This window comes from Copadichromis virginalis, linkage group LG1 (genome assembly GCF_057382275.1).
Source record: "Copadichromis virginalis isolate Kocher_CV1m ecotype Utaka linkage group LG1, C_Virginalis_male_GT1.1, whole genome shotgun sequence".
Taxonomy (NCBI): domain Eukaryota; kingdom Metazoa; phylum Chordata; class Actinopteri; order Cichliformes; family Cichlidae; genus Copadichromis; species Copadichromis virginalis.
In genome coordinates this window covers 14964859-14983080 of record NC_140618.1, presented here as the reverse complement: position 1 = coordinate 14983080, position 18222 = coordinate 14964859, and the positions used below count along the sequence as shown (strand labels likewise).

The 18222-nt window shown below is 40.0% G+C and overlaps 1 protein-coding gene across 8 annotated transcripts in view; it reads right to left on the bottom strand.

The window, feature by feature from the left end:
* Positions 1-2690: 2690 nt before the first annotated feature.
* The window catches only part of esrrga (estrogen-related receptor gamma a), a 178569-nt gene continuing 163037 nt past the window's right edge, over positions 2691-18222 (bottom strand). For all 8 annotated transcript variants that reach the window (XM_085452150.1, XM_085452136.1, XM_085452144.1 and 5 more), the window contains 3 exons: positions 12687-12793; positions 12358-12520; positions 2691-8373 (listed from right to left, as the gene is read on the bottom strand). In XM_085452150.1, coding sequence (XP_085308276.1) covers positions 8129-8373; positions 12358-12520; positions 12687-12793 — 515 coding nt within the window. In that variant the 3' untranslated portion in view covers positions 2691-8128. The remainder of the gene's footprint in view (positions 8374-12357; positions 12521-12686; positions 12794-18222) is intronic.

Genomic DNA, 18222 nt, shown 5'->3' with positions numbered 1-18222 from the left:
TTTGCCAAATTAAATATTAATGCCACCCTTGCCTTGCTGCTGCCACTGCTGTAGTTCCTTTCAGCAAAACACTTCAATCCAATTTAAAACAAAGCAAGACAATTGCAAAGGATAGTGACTTTGTAATGCTGTACTTCATCAGACTGTAACATTAAAAAGTGCTATCATCGTTACTGTAATGATGATATTGATTCTGAATAACAAATATGTTCTACTGTGAAGATCACCGTTTTTGAGCTTGTACATAGCATTCTACATACAATATTTAAAGACAGTTAGCTAATCTGTCTAGTAGATAGTTAAAGTGGAGACCATAGTGGACTTCAGAGTGGAGGGCCGACCATGAGCGATGCTGGCAACAATCTTTGTGTCCTCTTCTTTGTTGTCTTTGTGAACTGGATTAGATTTTTCCTCTTGTGGAACTCCAGTTGACTAGTTTGATCTAAGTTCTGATGTAATAACTTGTAAGGTTGATTGCTGTCAGTCATGTTTGATATTGACTTTTGTATTTTGGTAGCGTTATCTTGGTTTTTTGAAAACTCCCCCACAAAAAAACGTAAAATTCTTTGTCTATTTTACCCTTAATGGGACAGTAGACCTGGAGACCTTCACTCAGTCTGTCCTTTTCTACATTAAGTGCTGTGTAGACAATGTGACAGTGACTGAAACCATCCTAACTGAAAACCTTGGATGACGAGTGAAGTATAGGCTCTGATCAAAATTCACAACTCAGCCTTCAGACTGAGGGACAGGTCTCTATACAGCACTACCAGAGCGAACCTGAGGAGGGAATCAAACAGGCCAAGAAGGCCTACAGGAGGAGGATAGAGGGCTTCCTCACAGACAACAACTTTCCCTGACTCATGCCACCGTTCCCACCTGTCTGAAAGTCTCCACTATCATTCCCAAAAGACTGTTATAGGCAGCCTCAATGACTACAGACCTATAGCCCTCACATCTGTAGCCGTGAAGTGTTTCAAGCAGATTGTGTGTCAACACATCAGAGACTGTCTACCCCCCTCCCTTGACTCCCACCAGTTTGCTTACCGAGCAATTCAGTCCTGGGAAGATGCCATCAACATCACCGTTCACAGAGTGGTGAGCCATCTGGAAGAACAGGAAGAGCTACATGAGGATGGTGTTGGTTGACTAGACGAAGCCATCATGTAAGACACTGGTACATGCGTAAGAAGTCACTTCTTACGGGTTCTTATGCATATCTGCTGATCTTACCTGGCCCCGCAACACAAATGCACTGGTAAAGAAGGCCCAACATCCACTGCGCTTCCTCCGTGTCCTGAGGAAGAACCTGGACTGGAAGCTGCTGCTGGCCTTCTACCATTCCTTAGTGGATAACACGCTCTCCTTCTGCGTGGGTGTTTGGTACGCAGGGGCCACTACTGAGAACAGGAAGGCTGCACAGAGGGTGTTTAACGCCACCCAAAAAATCACTGGATGCCCTCTGCCACCCCTGGAGGCCATCACCAGATCCTCCTGTCTCAGAAAAACCAGGGCCATCACAGGTGACCCCTTGCACCCCGCCCACTACCTGTTTGACCCGCTGCCCTCTGGTCGGCACCTCCAGACTCACAAACAGCTTCTTTCCCTGGGCCATTTGGACTGGTAACAAACACTGTCTCCCCACACTCACCGGTCTCAGCCATGGTCTGAGTAACCTCATCACTCAGGCCACTAACATACAGACTATACTAAGACCAAGTCCTTTACGCTACTTCCAAGCACTTTGTTCTCCAATGTGTCCCTTTTTCTTGTTTTGTATATATTCCAATTGATTGTATATATTTCTCCTGTTTGTTATTTATTCATGCTGTCTTAGTATTTAAATTTTGTTCCTGCACAGTTGGTGTGGACCATCCATATTTTTGTTGTAGATGTACAATGACAATAAAAGGCTATTCTATTCTATTCTATTCTATTCTATAAACAAGGCTATAAACTTATGATTGAGACCTTACATTTAAAGTGTTTACTGAGAAAATAAATGAAGTGAGAAGTGGGGGATTTCTTTATTTTTAGGCATCCAGACTTCTTTTTGTAACTAGAGGATCCTGATTTACCTTCATAACAGATTTTTAATGATATAGATTCAACAAGGTGCTGGAAAAATTCCTCAGAGATTTTAGTCCTTATTGACATGACAGCAGACAGAACACACAGTTGCTGCAGATTTGTCGGCTGCAGATCCATGATGCAACACCACCAAAATGTTAGTGACACTGTGTGAATTGTAGCCTCAGTTTAGTGTTCTTAGTTGCATATAGTGTGGTCTTCTGCTGCTGTAGTTTATCTACTTCAAGGCTGACTGTTCAGAAATGCTCTTTTGCATACCTTGGTCACAAGTTATGAGTAGTTATTTGAGTTACTGTTGCCTCCATATCAGCTTGAAGCCCAGGGAGCTGCGGTTCACTGGATATTTTTTTGGACTATTTTCTATAAACCCTAGAGAGGATTGTGTAGTAAAATCTCAATAAATATGCAGTTTCTAAAATACTCATATACCTGTCTGGTGCCCACCACCATGCCATGTAGAAATTCACTTAAATCAATCTTTCTTAGCTTATTCTGATGCTCGGCTGTCTACGTGCTTAAATGCACATGTTGCTGTGTGTATAAAACAATCAAGGAACAGACACAAGATTAAGAATCAGGAATCAGACACAAGACAGATGTCAAAACTGGAAGCCTGGTTTTTAATTGATATTGCTCTACTGTAATAATCCTGAAAGGCATAGTCTGGAGTAACACATGTAATGTTTTAACCCATAGTAGTTTAAGTTACAGAATCATAGGTCTCTCTTTTTGCATTGAACAATATATACAATGTGAAATAAATACATTTACACGAATGGACATTATTGTTTGAGCACACTTGTATGATACACATCACAAAAATATACAGGTAATTGTTTGTCTTTTTTTTTTTCTCATTTAATGATGTGAAGCACATCTAAAACCTACGGACATGTTTTTAAATAACACTACAGGGACGTCTTTCATCAACTCTTCTTCACCACTCAAGGGTCTTTTTGTTCTTCCCTTTCATCCAAATGTTCCCAAACTTTCTCCCTTTCTTAAATATATTCTTCATGTTTGCAAATTCAGGCTGCAGGGTAAGCTGCAGCACGGGTGGCGTTTGCACCTGGGGACTAAATACAACTAAATGACCATACACTGCAGAGTTGTAGATAAACACTGTTTATGTGCAATTTTCAGGGGCAGCCATGGAAAGTGGACAAACCTGCTTTGTTACTGTGGCTCAATAAGTCATCATTCTGTTCAAGCTAATCTACTGTTTACGTGAAGTGGTCGCAACTAATTGATCCATATTAGAGCAATAACTTGATGTCCAAAGTGAAAACAGCTCAAATGGTTTGTACCAGTGGCTCTGCAAAAACCCAGCTGCTCCTTCCTTCTCCTTGCCTTTCCTTGTTAACACTAATGACAGAATCATTCTAATAGATTATTTAGTATTTGGATCTATGACCCGACATGTGCAACACTTGCCTCATAATTGTACAGTCTTCAAAATATTGCTTTTTAACAAGAAGAAAAAATACAATTAAATCATATTGTGGCTATGAGCAGCAGATTACATCAAAACCTCTGGACAAAATACATAGTTTCCCTTCCAAAATTTTTTCCTGGTCAAATTTAGCATTCGTCATCTGAAATGACAGCAGTAAACAAAATAAAATGGCATCATTGTGAATCACGTTTAATATGAATGTCAAACGTGGTTACTAACCAGATTCAGCTTTGCATTAATCACTTGAACAGCTTTCTTAGTGAATTGTTTTAGGAGTACGCACAATTTTTGGGCAACTGACAAAGAAATAAACAGCAACAGAAAACAAGAGTAAGAAAAAGAGCACCTTTCTTCCATTTGTTGTATGTGGCATAATGTACAGTTGGTGGTAATGAATACCATCCTTTTTTCCAGGGGGACACTTTTCTATGTTACAGTCAAAATACATTTGTTGTTATGCAATTCGAAGCTTGACCATAAAAATATCGCGTATTCCTACTTGTGAAACCTTTTTTTCTGTATAATCATGTTTTTAAAAATGTGTTAAAACCTTTGTTGAACACTAGAATATTTGAAATCATGGTGTTTGCATCACAGCGTATGGATCCAGAAATTTATTTTAGCAGGTAGGGTAATCACATGTTATTTCAAGTTGGGGAAAATTTGAGTTTCAATATGAATTTTGCAAAACCTGGTGCCCCACAATGCAATGAATATATGGTAAAGAGCAGCAGCGAGTGCTAATTAAACATGTTTCTTAAAACATGTCTTTCCCATCAAGCCACACAGGTTTTTCACTGTCTATTGTAAAGCAAGATATTTTCCAGGAAACAGGGACGAAAAAAAAATTGGTTTAGTATTTTCTCTTTTTGCCTGAAAACAGCAAAGATAATGACTTCGCTGAGCTGTATGGAAGGCAGTTATGTACAGCGAGTTTATCAAAAAAGAGTCACCTACAGTTCTGAATTACTCAAATGTCCTTTTCATTTCAGCTTTATTTAACCTAAAGATATACAATATACTGTTCAATCTACAGGAAAGTTACACAAATGATCCCTTTTTAAATACTTGTTAAGGTGTTTCTTCATTTAGATACTAAATATTTAATTATTTATGTATAGTTTGGTAAAGATGGATACTGTAATTTGATCCTGGTGGTCTAGTTAAATTTCTAGCAGAAGAGCCTTATATACGATTCGGTTCATTGTGAGAGAATCCGGTGCCCAGACCCCCGGCGGACTGATCCAACAGATAGATAGACAACATGGCCTCTACTCTACTCTGTGTTGTCTAAAGAAGAAGCACACAGCACAAGAACGGGAATCACCACAAGAAAAAGTACACAGCAACGCCTTAGAGGACTCATCAGAGGAGAAAAAAGTTCAAACATAAAAAAAAAGACCTAAAAGAAAAAGAGATGAACCAAAGAGAGATTTTTTTCCTTGATAGAAAAAACAGCAAACATGAAACACACAGGTTGAACTACATTTTTTTTCCATTTTTTTTTCATTTTGTGTCCAATAAAATGTCTTATGTTAGAATTATAATCTGTATAATTTACAATATACAATGTTTAAGAAGGCTGAGAAAATACCCCTTACTAATAATACTGATGGCTGATACTGAAAGTGTGATGTTAGAGATCAACTACTTTTAAACTGCAGCACTCCTCAGCTGTGACAAGTTGCCATTTTATATTAGATTACGCTGTCATGTAAAATACACATTTTGGCATCCTTACTTGGCTTTAGAAAGTGCATAAATATATATATATATATATTTTAAAAAAAATCCATCAACTTTTTACCTGTTAAAGCTGTGATAACTCAACCACACTGTATGCAGTTTTACTTAACCATAAAATTAGTGTCTCTTTGTAAGACAGCTGCCTGTCAGCTCAGCGTTTCCATTTTTTGTCTAAAATTCAGAAAGGGTCAGAATTTTTAACAAGCAACATTACCTATTCTTTTTTTTTTTTTTTTTACAAATGATCAATGTTAAATTATATAAATTACTGTTGTATTCAGCTGAGGTAATTAGCGTCCCATGATCAATTTATACAGAAGCTGATTTAAATGACATAATACGGTAATTGTTGTACGTAGGCTAAAAGCTTTCATAATTTCAACTCCTCAAAAAAAAATCAAGTGTTTCAGGAAATGGGGTAGTGAGGTAACAGGACATTTTGATTTTGCTAGCACCATTGTACCCCTCAGCAAAGATTTAAATTTAGTCAAGGTACTCTCATGGTCCCCACACTCAGTCACATGTCCAAAAGAATTGCACCTCAAGCCACAAATGAGAGAAAATTGTGTACTATCTAAGTGTTTTTTTCACTACAAGAATTGTCCTGGTTCAATCAGATCAAATGTCAATGCAAAAAAAGCCTGGTCACATGAAAGGTGCGGACTTCAGAAGGTGATAATTGCAAATTGGATGCTGGATCTTTTTGTTTTTATTTGCTTGTATTACTTCTCCCAGTTGCAACCTTTACACAGCTTTTAAGTGAATAGATTCCTGGGTTGTATTTTTCTTCTTAACGGTCATGAAAGGAAATGCCCAGTGACTGTTATCTAATAGCTTATGGCAAGTTACACAGAGAGAAAGAGAAGCGACACATTCTCCTCCAAATCCTCATCCCCCTTTCTCCCGAATTTAAGACTGGCATGTAATGTTAATATTGCAGACTTAGTCCATATACACAAACCCCTCCTTGAAAACCACTATTGCTCAGAGTTTCTAAGATAAACGCTGATTTGTTAATACATTATTACTTGTTATATTTTTATATATATATATATATGATAATTGCTGAAAGTGGTCAAGCTGATAGAAAAAAGGAAAGACATATTGATTGATTCAGTTTTAAGAAGACAATATTAATAACAAAAACAAAGCCATGTTATATGTCATATACAGGATGACAATTATTTACAACCCTAATATTGGTATCATCACTAAGATTATTTTCAAGGTAGAAATTAAGAAAAAAGATCGAGGAGTTTTAAAGCAACAATACGTATTCTTCAGTCAGTTTTGTCAGCACACCTTTCCTTCTGGTTTGAATTGCGCCGAGTGACTGCGGCTCCCCCTACACTCCCTGAATGAGTCACAAGAATATCTCTGTACTGACACAGGAGATGAGCTGGTAGTCGTGAACACAACGGGATGAGGAGGGTAATACAGAGGTGAGACTTTTGAGTTTTTGGAGTGTGGCTAATGAGCTTGGGTTGGACTACTAATGGCACGTTGATAGACTTAAATCCCTACTGACTGGTATGTGAAGAGCTGCAAATCAGGGCCACAAAACTGCTAAAAATTGTTCAAATACACGTCTGAACACAAGAGGTGTTTTTCATCGATTATACACTATACACAGAATGTGAACTCAGCCCACATTTGTTTGTTAGCCATGTATCTTTGACAATTTTATGAAGTTTCAATCAAATTGTATTCTGTTGTTAGCAACTAAGAAGTCATATGTATACTTTTAAACTCTGCGAATTAATCACACCTCATGTGGTTAGAATATATGAAACAATTTTTAGCTTTGCCAAGTGAACAGACATTGATATTATGGCAAGACAGGTTTGAGAGGCCAGGATGACCAGTCGTCAGCAAATACAGCAAACAGTAAAGTTGTACTTGAAGCGGGGGAGTCATGGGAAACCAGGAAATTGAATTTAGGGAGAACCAGAAAGAGTTTAAAGCAGTTGTTTCCAATGCTTTTCCGTAAAACCTTAAGCGCTGCTGGTTTTCATAATACCCAGAAAACAATTTAATAATTACAGGAAGAGAGAACCAGCAGTACTCTTGAGGCCCAGGACTGAAAACCACTGGCAGATCAAAACAGAAATGGTTTTGGGTTATGACAGTAAAGTTTGCTGGCATCCTCTGAATGGATGATTCCATTCTTTGGCAGGGCAAATCTCCTCTTCTTTTCTTTCTGTCCATTGATTCAAATTTCATTGTACATGTACTTCAACAATAAATGTCATTAACACCTCCTAAGTGTTCGTTTTTTGTCCACTCGTCTTCTTCTTGAACGCTAAAAAACTCTGAGGGAAACAGGAGGGGGAAAGGAGACACGAGTGCAGTCTTACAGTCTCTCAGAGCTAAAAAGAAGACTGTTCAGTGTCTTTTAAACGTGTCCTCATTTAAGCGTTTGTCATTAATAACATCCTAATTGTTATTAAATGCATAAGTGTTTGTCATCGTCAGTGTTTGGAGTCACTGCGAGAACTGTTAAGTTACTCTTAGCAAATATCGTCTTCCATTGATAAATGGGAGTTACACAGTCTGTCACCGTCTTCCTCCAAAAAAGATCATCAAGTCAACACCCTTTTGTCAAAGACGTGGTGTTTCAAGTTCAGGTGAGAGGTCTGGATAGCGTCTATTTATAGGGAAATGTGTCAGCAGACAAACTTCCTATTTCTGTGTGTGTGTGTGAGAGTGTGTGTGTGCATGTATCTGTGAGAGTGCGCGTAAAAGAGCAAGAGGTCATTCAAAGTTGATGTTCAGAGTTCGAGTTGAAGCCCAGGTGGATCAGACTCTAGCTGTCCTTCCATCTAGTCCCTGTCCTCAGACCTTGGCTTCCAGCAGCTCCAAAAAGAGTTTGTGCATTGGGACTTTGCCATCCTGCTTGATGCTGTAGAAGTGTTGCACAGCCTTGGTGGAGGTCTGGCGGAGCAAGGGGAGGGTCATGAGCAGCTTGCCTGCCCGACGGGGATCCTCCTGGTGCTGGGAAGCCTCGTAGTCCTGCAGGGCCTCGTGAAGCACATCCTGGAGCTTCTGTACTGCATCCACATCTTCAATATGCATGGAGTCTGGAGTAAGAGGACAGACAATGTATGACTAAAAATTTGAAGTATTTTGTATAATAATATCCACATCTACTGAACTGTATTTCAACCAAAGTGGGAAATGTGACATAACTGTTTTGTTGCTGTTGATAAAAAAGAAATATTGCATGAAAAAGTGGACTTTTTAAAAGTAAGTCAAGCCTGCTAATGTGAAGCAGATCCTGCAAAACTCTCCCACAACTCTCTGAGATGTTTTCAGCAGTGTAGACTTGTATCCGTGCCACCATTGTCTGCTGTGAGTGAGGGGAGAGAAGTGCTAAAGATTAAACTAAACATCTACGCAGAAACAAAGTGAAAATATTCCTGAGCATCGCAGGTGCAGGCTGAAAATACTATCAATATAAATTCTATCGACTCATGATTTCCATGCCTACTGTAAAAAGTGCAGAAATACTTTGTGCATTTAGCAAAAACCTGATTTAGTGGCATTAAAGGAACAGTTACAAATGTAGCCCTATTCCTTAGTACTTTTAAACACACAAAGATTCAAAAAACAATCCAAAAACAGGGTTTATATATTCCCTTTATTCCCTCCCTTCAAAGTGCAAATCTGTGGGAGTGATGAATGGCCAGACAAAGAGACAAGTGGGTGGAGAAAAAAACAGACAGACTTGTAGAATGATCAAGAGATGAAGGAACACATGAGAGTTTGTGTGTGTCTGTGTGTGTAGGGGGTGATATGGTGGTGCAGGAGGGAGTTGAAGGAGTATGCGGTTGCACACATCTGTAATCTCTCTTTGAGCTGGCATGTAAGGTGTGTTTTAGCAGTGGCAGTAAAGCCCGATGATGTCCCTCAATAATAATGCTCCATATTGCCCCTAAGGGAGGCAAGGTCTTAATGTGAGCTGGCCTTTAGCTCCCAACCTCCGATCAATGTCTACGATCAATAGCTACATGCATGTTAAATAATAATCACAAGACAACTATTGATAGCTCGCTCCCCCACTCACCTACCAACAACACCACCCCCACACACACCTACAAAACATTTGATTTGCTTAGACATATGATTGGGTGTGTAAAGACACACACAGACATTGCAGGTGTGGACAGAAAGGATGACACAGTCTGATGCCTGCTCTCCATGTAAGCTCTGTCAGCTGCGTGGAGTTCTACATTAACACAGTATGATCTTTTGTAATGACCTTCTAAGTCCACTGTGTGCTATACACTTCACTTTTATATGTTTACTTTTTTACATCTGTAAAGTCAGTTATACAAGTGGTTAAACTACATGCATATACTCCTAAGCAGAAGCATTTTAGCTGTTTGGAGGTCTCGTGTTGTGTATGTGCTTTTGTTGCCTGCCATTGGTGGAAGCTTTTAGTGAAGGATATTGCAGTTCAACCAAATACTTCCCACTGGGTACTTGTTAAACACACTAGCTTTCCCAGGCACACATGCTCACATCATCCACGTGCACAGATGGGAATTGGAACAAGTATGAAATATATAAATTATATTGTTCAGAGAAATAAAATCAACATAAAATGTGCCTGCAAAGCCACATACACACAGATGTGCACACAATCGGACTAGCACAATCAAATACACTGAGCTGGATCTATCGAGTATAATGCATGCATCAGTATGCAGGACCAGACTGGTCAGTGGGTCGGATTCTGTGAGGATCAATAGAAAAATCAGCTTCTATTGGTCCTCAGATATTCTACTTGTGGTCCACTGGTCTGAGTCTTTTAGAAACTTTTCTCTGTGATGATATTTTCCTTAGTGGTTAACGGTATTGATGAGGCAGGGGAACGAAGTTTAAGGTTAAGTTGATATTTCTTTTTGTATATACAGAATATGACCATATATTTAACTTTTACTTATACAGTACCACTTTGTAAATATAGACTTATTCCATAAAGTCATTATGACATTAGTATTGACTGCTAATGCCATACAGAATGGAGGAGACCCCCCCCCCCCCCCAACCTTTTCTTCTTTTTTTTGAATTTGTAATGGGCTGTGCAGTGAATAGGCAGAAGCTAAACTGCAGTTTAATGAGTTTCACGTTGTTTTTGATTAGCATTGTGTGTTTAGTATTTAAGCTGGTAGACATGGCTTCTGCCTGTGCTGTGACCCGCAGTAAACTCACAAGTAAAACAGCAGACGTTAATGAGCACAAGTACATAAGGCTGTTAAAGCGAACATGTTAACATGGAACTCACAATTCACAGTCGCACATAAATGAATCACACACACACACACACACACACACACACACACACACACACACACACACACACACACAATCACATACCCCCACATGTGCCTCCTGTTTCCCATGGCTAGTTTAGCTTTCTTTACATGTGGGGCACGTTTGCTAACATTTCTTAAGGCTTGGCTTCATTAATGCACAATTAGCATCCTGTGAATTAATTAGTGTCAGTGCCCTTCAAAATGCTAATGCTAGCATTCTGTTGTCTTGAAGAGCATTTCGAGAGTCTGGGCAATGATACAAAGTTCTTATTTGGCTGTCAGCTATTTCAATTTCAATTAGTTAAAAGAATGACGATTTCAAATGTGAATTTTCTTAAGAGCGATGTCTGCTTTTGACAGAGTTTACTAACCTGACATTTCCATCATAATGAAGAGCATGCTGTAGCTGGCCGTTTACATGGCCAGTAAATTCACGTCATGCCAGTGTCGAAATGGAACATTAAGAAAACAAAAAGGCAATTACAAAAATAAACCAAAGGTATGTGTTGATAAAATCCTATGCAAACAATGAGCCTTTACATGTAGAGGAACAGTTCAAAATATTATAGCTGAATATAAAGCCCCGCGAAAGATGTTTTCTTGCACTTTGACGGTATTTTGTGATATATAATAGATGGGAGCATTAAATTAATATGGAAAATAAAGAATATCGCTGAATGAGCCATTGTGACTAATGTCAGCACCATTTCCTTTTGTAAAACAATGAAATATTATTACTATTAGATTTTCCTGTCCATGTACTGGATGTTTGCCAAATAATAATGATTCTTAACTCTGTTGTCCAGCTGAAATAACCAATAAATTTCCTTAACTTCCAGTAAGCAGTATTCAGAGAATAACTGAAACACATACATGGATGGACACAAATGCACACACACAAGCAGCGGCAAGAGATTGATTGTCACACAAAGCCCACAGGAACAACATGTCAATATTTTCTGCATGTGCAGAGCAGTATCTAAGTATGTGTGTAAGCAAACATTTTTCAATGGCACACACAAATGTTTCACTGAGTGCTAATAACCAGATGTATGTTTTTTGAAAGTTTAGGAACATTTATGGATGTAAATATGTGTATGCGTGCCTTTAGTGGCACAACCAGAACAAAAGGCCCCTCCCTCCTTATTCAAAGCTCTCTCGTTGCATTCTCCCATTTAAACACATTGTATTGACAGCTCCCCCCTTGTAATTAAAGAGTACTGAAGAGCTGGCCAGCTTCCAAGACAAAGTTCAAAAGACGGGTCATGGGAGGAAGAAGGCGTGTGTGTGCGAGAGAGTGCGTGTGTGTGCGCGTGTGTCAGTCAGCTGTCGATGCAGCTGGACACATCAGAGAGGGGGCCTTATCGACAGATTTTGGGTTCTAATGATTTCACCTTATTTAACAGGCATCTGAAGAGACGACTATGCTAATTGCAAAAAGGATTGGCACGTTGTGTTGTGGTGAGGTTCAACTAAAAAACACGTTTTTATTTTTGCACTGAGCATGTGTTTTTCTATGTATGCATACAGTATTTGACACACTTTTGACTAGTAGAGTATGTGTTAACATGGTTGCGTCACAGTTGTGTGTTTGTTTGAATGCAGGATACTGAAATCGGTTCTCTGATAGTTCAGCTCAAATGAGCCCCATGGGATTGGGAATCCTAGGATTAACTCTTCCACCAGTAAAACACAAATGTGGAGACAGACAAAAATATCAGCTGAGAGTGAACAAATTCCAACCTGAGTTAGCCAAAGCAATGGCCTTGAGAGTGACAAATTCCTCCTTCTCTAGTTTCATAGATTTATATTTCTTCACCAGCTGAAGGATGGCATTGTTCAGGTCCAGAAGTCCAGCTAATTTCGACTGGTCCTCGTCCATTATGTAGTCCTCAGCATACACCAACTACAAAGAGACAAAACAGAAGAACTGGATTTACTGGCATGTTCTTAAATGTCCACTTGAGAATGACTCCAAAAATAAGTCAGTCCCTTTGGATAGATTGCATTACGGTTTAGAGTTATGCATTACGAGAGGTGGCCACTTGAGCCCAAGAAACAAACAGGCTTACCTTGTCTTCAAAGGGCAGTGAACGGTAGACAACGCGTAGGATCAGGATTTCCATCCATGCACTCTGTAGGAGACTCATCTGGTCTGCCAGAGACAGCGTGGAAAAACCTGGTAAACATTGAGACAAAAAGAAAAGCAAGAGCATAGATTGTTAATTTAATTTTTCCACCCGAACAAACCAAAGAGTTAAGGAGTCTATCTTTCAGAAAGAAAATAAAATTCAGTAAATATAACCTTTGCGAAGAGGAAAATGCATCCTGTGTGTTTTTCTAACGTGGGTTTTGTTTTGGGATTTATTTATTTTTTAAAGCAGAACTAACTCAAAAGCAATAAAACAGCTGTGTTTAAAAGGTGTTTGAGCTAGTATTAGGTTCAAGACTCAGCTTCACTCCCTTCTTGGCCAACCTCAATCCATCCACTTGACTAGAGTTCTCCACCTCCTCTCCTCTTCCTCCTCTTCCTCTTATGCCCAGGGCTATTCTCTGGGGAAAGGCGGGCCTTATCTTTCCCTGCCACAACTTCCAAGGATCAATGCTGGCCATCGCTGTTACGCCGCTCAAATACACACACACTAACTGCTGCTATGGCCTCAAAACTCCTGCTTTCTTCGGTGTCAATCCATGTCTGCCTATTTGCCTATGTCTACGTATATCTGTCTGTCTCCTTTTTACCTATCAGTGTCTGTCTATGACTGTGAACCTCTTTTCACCTTTCTTTCATTCACTCATTTCTTTTCAGACAGTGAGTACACACACGATTCATATTTCTGCTTGATGCTTTTTGATTGCGATGTTTTTGCTTCCTCATGCCATATCTCTTGATTACACTCACTTCACTTGCGGTCCATCCCTCTTAGTCTTTCTCTTTCTGTCTGTCTCTTTAATGGAACACCTGCCTGCTCACACCTTTCTTCGCAGCTGTCCTCTCCTCACACACCTGTCCATTCACACCTGCCTGTCTGCCTGTGTGTGTGTGTTTGTGAGCGTGAGCCTTCATAGGCAAGGCAAAGACAGTTTGCCATGCAAGCACACCTGTCAGACCTCGCTGCAGCCCTCCACTGTGTGTTTGTGTATGTGTGTTGGAGTGAAGCATCATGCCAGGACAAGCAGGCAGATGCGAAGGAAGCTATTTCTTCAGTAACATCTGCTGCGAAGAACCTCCTCTTGAGATGTTAGGTGCGCCAGAGTGTGTGTTGGTATTTTGCGCATGCATGTACATTAGGGGCTCTTATCTCACAGTTTGTTGATTGGTAATGGCAGGCGTCTCATTATGTCCAGGTTGCAGGCTATTGTTGTTTGTAATGCGCTCTAATTCATTCAATCTACAACTGTTAACATTTCTTAACACACACTTCATATCACATACACATAAACATGAACGCATAGAAACAAACTGGAAAGAATCCAAATGTGTATGATTGATACACACACACACACACGTGCGTACACTCTTACGTGCACACTCACACACGGCACAGTGAAGGGAGCAGTATCACTGCCAACTGGCAGTGTCTTCTTCTACTTAATGAAATCATCAGAAGGGATTAGAGGTGAATTTCTTAAGGGGGGGTCTTCGTGCACACACACACACGCACACACACACACCTTATTCACAGAGGCAGATGTCTTTAGGGGGTACTTAGGACTTCACCACTCATTGTGGGCTGGGGAAATATGCACTGGCATTGCTAAAATTAACACACATACACTTATTGAATCTGTTCAACCCTGGGGTCAAGTGAAGAGAAGGCGAGATGAGTGAGGGGTTAATATCATTTAATGGTGTCACTGGTTGTGGGTTTTAAATTGTCTTTGTGTGTGTTTTTGGTACTCAGGTGTTCAGGGCAGAACTAAGATTTCCATCAATTTGCGCACTTCCCTCTGGTGGCATCTGGTCCAGGACCAACAGGAGCACACAAGGCTCAAGAAGTGGGCACAAACATACAAATGCAAGAATACACACTGAATCACATATACACAAATATACCGTGAATGTCAACTTCATATGGAAAGTGTCTGTATAAGTGTCTGTATATTAACAGTGCTGTTTGCATAGTCCTCTATCCTCCTAATGATACATAAGGTGTACAGATGTGTGCAACACACACACACACACACACACACACACACACACACACACACACACACACACACACACACACACACACACACACACACACACACACAGAAAACACCAATAATTAAAACCACAGTGATTAATTTATTGAGCTGAAAGTGCAGCTTTTCTTATTGAGGCACATCAATGATTTTTATCAGGATGGTGTCTGCGTGTGTGAGCAGATTTGTGCAGTGTGTGAAATTTTTTTTGTCCTTGTGTGAATATATGTGTGCTTAAACTGCACATTTGTACATAACTCATCAGCATATTTGCATTCCGTGTGTATGCATACATTCCCATACATGTTTCCACGGGACTCTGCATGCGTATCTCTGTCTGTGTTTGTGTGTGTACGTTGGTGTGTGTACCTCTCCCTCTTCCCTCCCCACCAGCCTGTCTGCGCCGTTCAGCCATCCAATGCCTCTTATCTGTCTGATTAATAGGCGGCCGGCTTCAGGACAAATTAATTAACAGATAACGCCATCTTTCCCTTCTTCCCTTCCTACATTCCTCCCCTCCTTCTCATGAAGCAATCGATACAACAGAAGAAAAGAAACATCAATGGGAATTTAGTGCTGATGATGGAGAGAGAGAGAGAGATATTGATGGGAAGAGAGAGAGAGAGGGAGAGAGAGTGTATCAGAAAGAGTGAGTTGGAAGAGAGAAGAAAGTAAAAGGGGGTGAGTTGTTAGAAAGAAGGGCGGCAGTGGTGGTAGTGGGAGGGGTGGAGACCTTTCTTTCATACCTGTGATTTCACTTGACAAAAGAAGGTTTCTTATTTGGTTCTAATTACATTTCCTTTCTGCCCATTGTTGATAAGGCATCTCATACTGTGTGAGTTAGCATGAGTGTGTTTGTGTCGATGTTGTTTGCCGTTTGCAACAAAGTTGAAATATTTGCCTAAAAAATATCGGCAAGAACTTCAAACAGCACCGTATAAAATTATTACTGGATAACTGCTTCCATCTGGTAACACCAAGTTTTGGGCTGGATATTAATCTTATCTATAGTTAGTATTTGTGTATAGGTGGTCTGCTAAAGTAGAACAAACCTATGACGGTACAGATGCACTTATGTGTGTGCACTGACAGAAAGAGGCTACAGTGCAGTCATGCAAACTTAACCTCTACCTCTTGCTTGTGCACTCTTTCCTCTTCCCTTTTCTCTATCAGATACCCGCATAAAAAACAAACACACCCACAAACACACGTCGATTCCCTAGCCACCCTGCGGCCTGTTTGTCTGCCAAATGAGTCCTGACTGCACGTTTACACCCGAGACTGCACAACAGTCTAACACAGACACACACACACATAAGATAGCCCTCTCTCATGCCCCAGTTGCTCCATAGATGCACACGAACACACATATCTAAGAGGCCTATATTTGTTTTCGCATGGTTACAGGGCAAATGGAAACCAGTGAGAAGAGACTGTGACGCTTATGGGTGCCCATATACTTGTGTATATACACCGAGAAGTGTACGCGCATATGAGTCGGTGTATTTGTATGACGACGGCAATGTACATCTTCGACAACTGATTCTCCGCGCCTGTATTCCGACAGGTGTGAAAACCGGTTGTGATGGTGATCTGGTAACCAGTTATTAACGCATGACTAGTATTCACATCCTGTAACCCAGGTTAACCTCTTTAGCCCCAAGCTTAACTGATCTCCTGCCTTTTGCCCCCATATCAGGGGGCGTTGGGGCTTAAGAGGTTAAATGGGACACTTTCCATTTAAGTGGCGGTGTCTTGATTTTTTTTGTGTGTGTGTCTTTTTGTCCATAGAAGCAAAACAGGCGAACAATTTTGAGCTCTAATCAAGCAGACTTAATAGCTTGAATATATAATGTAGTTTTGAAAGGTTCTCTGACAATTCTTTTACATTTTTTAAAGATCATTTTGTGTGGGGCTCCACTTTGAATAATATCTGCATAATTAATACAAAAAAATACATATAAAACAAGTTTATTGTTGAATTAACTTGATTTTATTTTCTAAATTGAGCATAAGAGGGTCTGTGTCCTGGTGAGAATGAATAGATTTAAAGCCCTGGACAAAATAGGCCAAATTGCAGACCAGCCGTGTGTATTACTTAAATAATGACCAGGAGGACCAGGTGTATTTTATACACATTTAAACCCCCCCCCCCCAAAACAAAAAAAAAAATCACCTGAGAATTATAGAATGATTGAATATGGAAACTAATTTAACTCTTCTCAAGTGTTGTCATGTAAAATGAAATTCAGTTTTCCTTAAAATTTCGGACTTTCTTTCAAAAATAGTTCATGCTGGCGAATATTTGAGTGCTCTGGTATCAGAATGTCTTTTAAAAAGTCCCATTGGGTTACAAATAGCTTTGTATCCGTTGTCCTTCTGTAGTCTTGCAGTGGTCCTTGAATGTGCTTAACACTTGCTTATTGTGATACAAATGATCCTTTTGAATCATTGCCTCAGGACAAATTTAAAAGGAAACATCCATGTTATAGAAACAATTCACAGACTTAAGAAAACTGCCTTCAAGTTGCAAAAAGTGTTTCCCTGCAATTAGGGAGTCATGACCTAAAGCTCATCATTCAACAAATGTGTAAAAAGAAACCCAAATGATGTAACGCCAGTGTAGACAATGTGCTATCCAACACTGGAGCAACAGTGTAAACCTGTGCAAAACAAAGAGAAGGTCACGTAAAATAAAAAAATGTTATCTTAATAACTGCTGAAAATTGGAGACATAGCTATTTCTTTTCAAAAAGACTGCCAAATTGTGCATATTCACCATAATCTGACATAGTGAAGCGAATCTTTCTTGAGCGAGAACTGCGTTGCTAACTGTTTTCTGTTACCAACAAGTTGTGCTTTGTTGGTGACAAGGGAATAGTGGATTGTCTATGTTCAGCATGTGCACGTATTGTGTTCTGCAGGGGACAGATTTAAGTCTACTGGCCCACTGAGATAGAGATTGCATGAGGACACGTGAAGTTTCCCACAGTTACCAGCACATCGCTACCCTGCGTGTGTGTGTTGTTCTGTATGCACACTGTGTTATGTGGCTCCCGTGCGCTCACTCATTCCACTTTCTGTATGTGTTTAAATGTGTGCACATTGTTGCATGCTGTGCAATGCAAGTGCTCCCTTGTGGTGTTTTGTACGTGTGCGTTTGTGTATGTGTGCGTGCGTACATCTCAAACTGTTCTGTACCATACGGCCAGACGCCGGCCAAAATGAACACGGACCCCCTGTGATGGCTTTGGCCAAGCTGAAACAACACACACAAGATATACGCACACGAGATACACACTGGCAAATGCTGTCACACACACACACAAATGAACACACATCCACCAGCTGACCCAATTACACAGAGATGCGCAACGAGATGGAAACAAATCTACCCAGAGAACCAGCTAATTTAGAGGG